At 42.1% G+C, this 971-nt stretch overlaps 1 protein-coding gene across 1 annotated transcript; it reads left to right on the forward strand.

The window, feature by feature from the left end:
* Nucleotides 1–129: 129 nt before the first annotated feature.
* LOC110034712 (nucleolar GTP-binding protein 1) lies at nt 130–967 on the forward strand (the record flags this gene model as incomplete). The annotated part of the gene is made up of 1 exon (XM_020738958.1): nt 130–967. A coding segment is annotated over exon 1 (780 nt), but the record flags the coding sequence as incomplete, so codon positions are not given.
* Between the last annotated feature and the right edge of the window lie 4 nt (nt 968–971).

The following is a 971-nucleotide window of genomic DNA, read 5'->3' on the forward strand; positions in this document are numbered from 1 at the left end:
CATTACATGCATGCCATCAGCTCTTGCTATTGTTTGTAAATATGAATATTTGGGTTTGTGATATGTATTTACATAAAAATTGTGTGCTACATATGTAAATTTCTCTTTTTTTAACACCTTTCTAATGCATCCTTATTCTTTCATTTGCAGGTATAAGGTTATCTGATTCAAGATATATATCAACAGAATGGTTCAGTACAACTTCAAAAAGATCACCATTGTTCCTTCGGGAAAGGAATTTGTCGATATCATTCTTTCACGAACTCAACGCCAGACTCCAACTGTCGTGCACAAGGGATATGCCATTTCACGCCTCCGACAATTTTACATGAGGAAAGTGAGATTCACCCAGCAAAACTTCCATGAGAAGCTCTCCACCATCATCGAAGAGTTCCCTCGATTAGATGACATTCATCCATTCTACGGGGATCTGCTCCATGTCCTCTACAACAAGGATCACTACAAGCTTGCCCTCGGCCAAATCAATACTGCAAGAAACATCATTGGAAAGATTGCGAAGTATTATGTTCGGCTGCTCAAATACGGTGACTCTCTCTATCGATGTAAGTGCTTGAAGGTAGCCGCTCTTGGTCGAATGTGCACAGTTATAAAGCGGATTGGGCCTAGTTTAGCTTACCTAGAGCAGATCAGGCAACACATGGCTCGGCTCCCTTCCATAGATCCAAACACTCGAACCATCTTGATATGTGGATACCCGAACGTGGGCAAGAGTTCATTCATGAATAAGATCACAAGGGCCGATGTGGACGTCCAGCCTTACGCTTTCACTACGAAATCACTCTTCGTCGGTCATACAGATTACAAGTACTTAAGGTATCAGGTGATTGACACTCCTGGGATTTTGGATCGACCATTCGAGGACCGCAATATTATTGAAATGTGCAGTATCACTGCATTGGCACATCTTCGATCTGCTGTTCTGTTCTTCCTCGATATATCTGGATCATGCG

The sequence above is a fragment of the Phalaenopsis equestris genome, unplaced genomic scaffold, assembly GCF_001263595.1.
Source record: "Phalaenopsis equestris unplaced genomic scaffold, ASM126359v1 Scaffold192551, whole genome shotgun sequence".
Taxonomy (NCBI): Eukaryota; Viridiplantae; Streptophyta; class Magnoliopsida; order Asparagales; family Orchidaceae; genus Phalaenopsis; species Phalaenopsis equestris.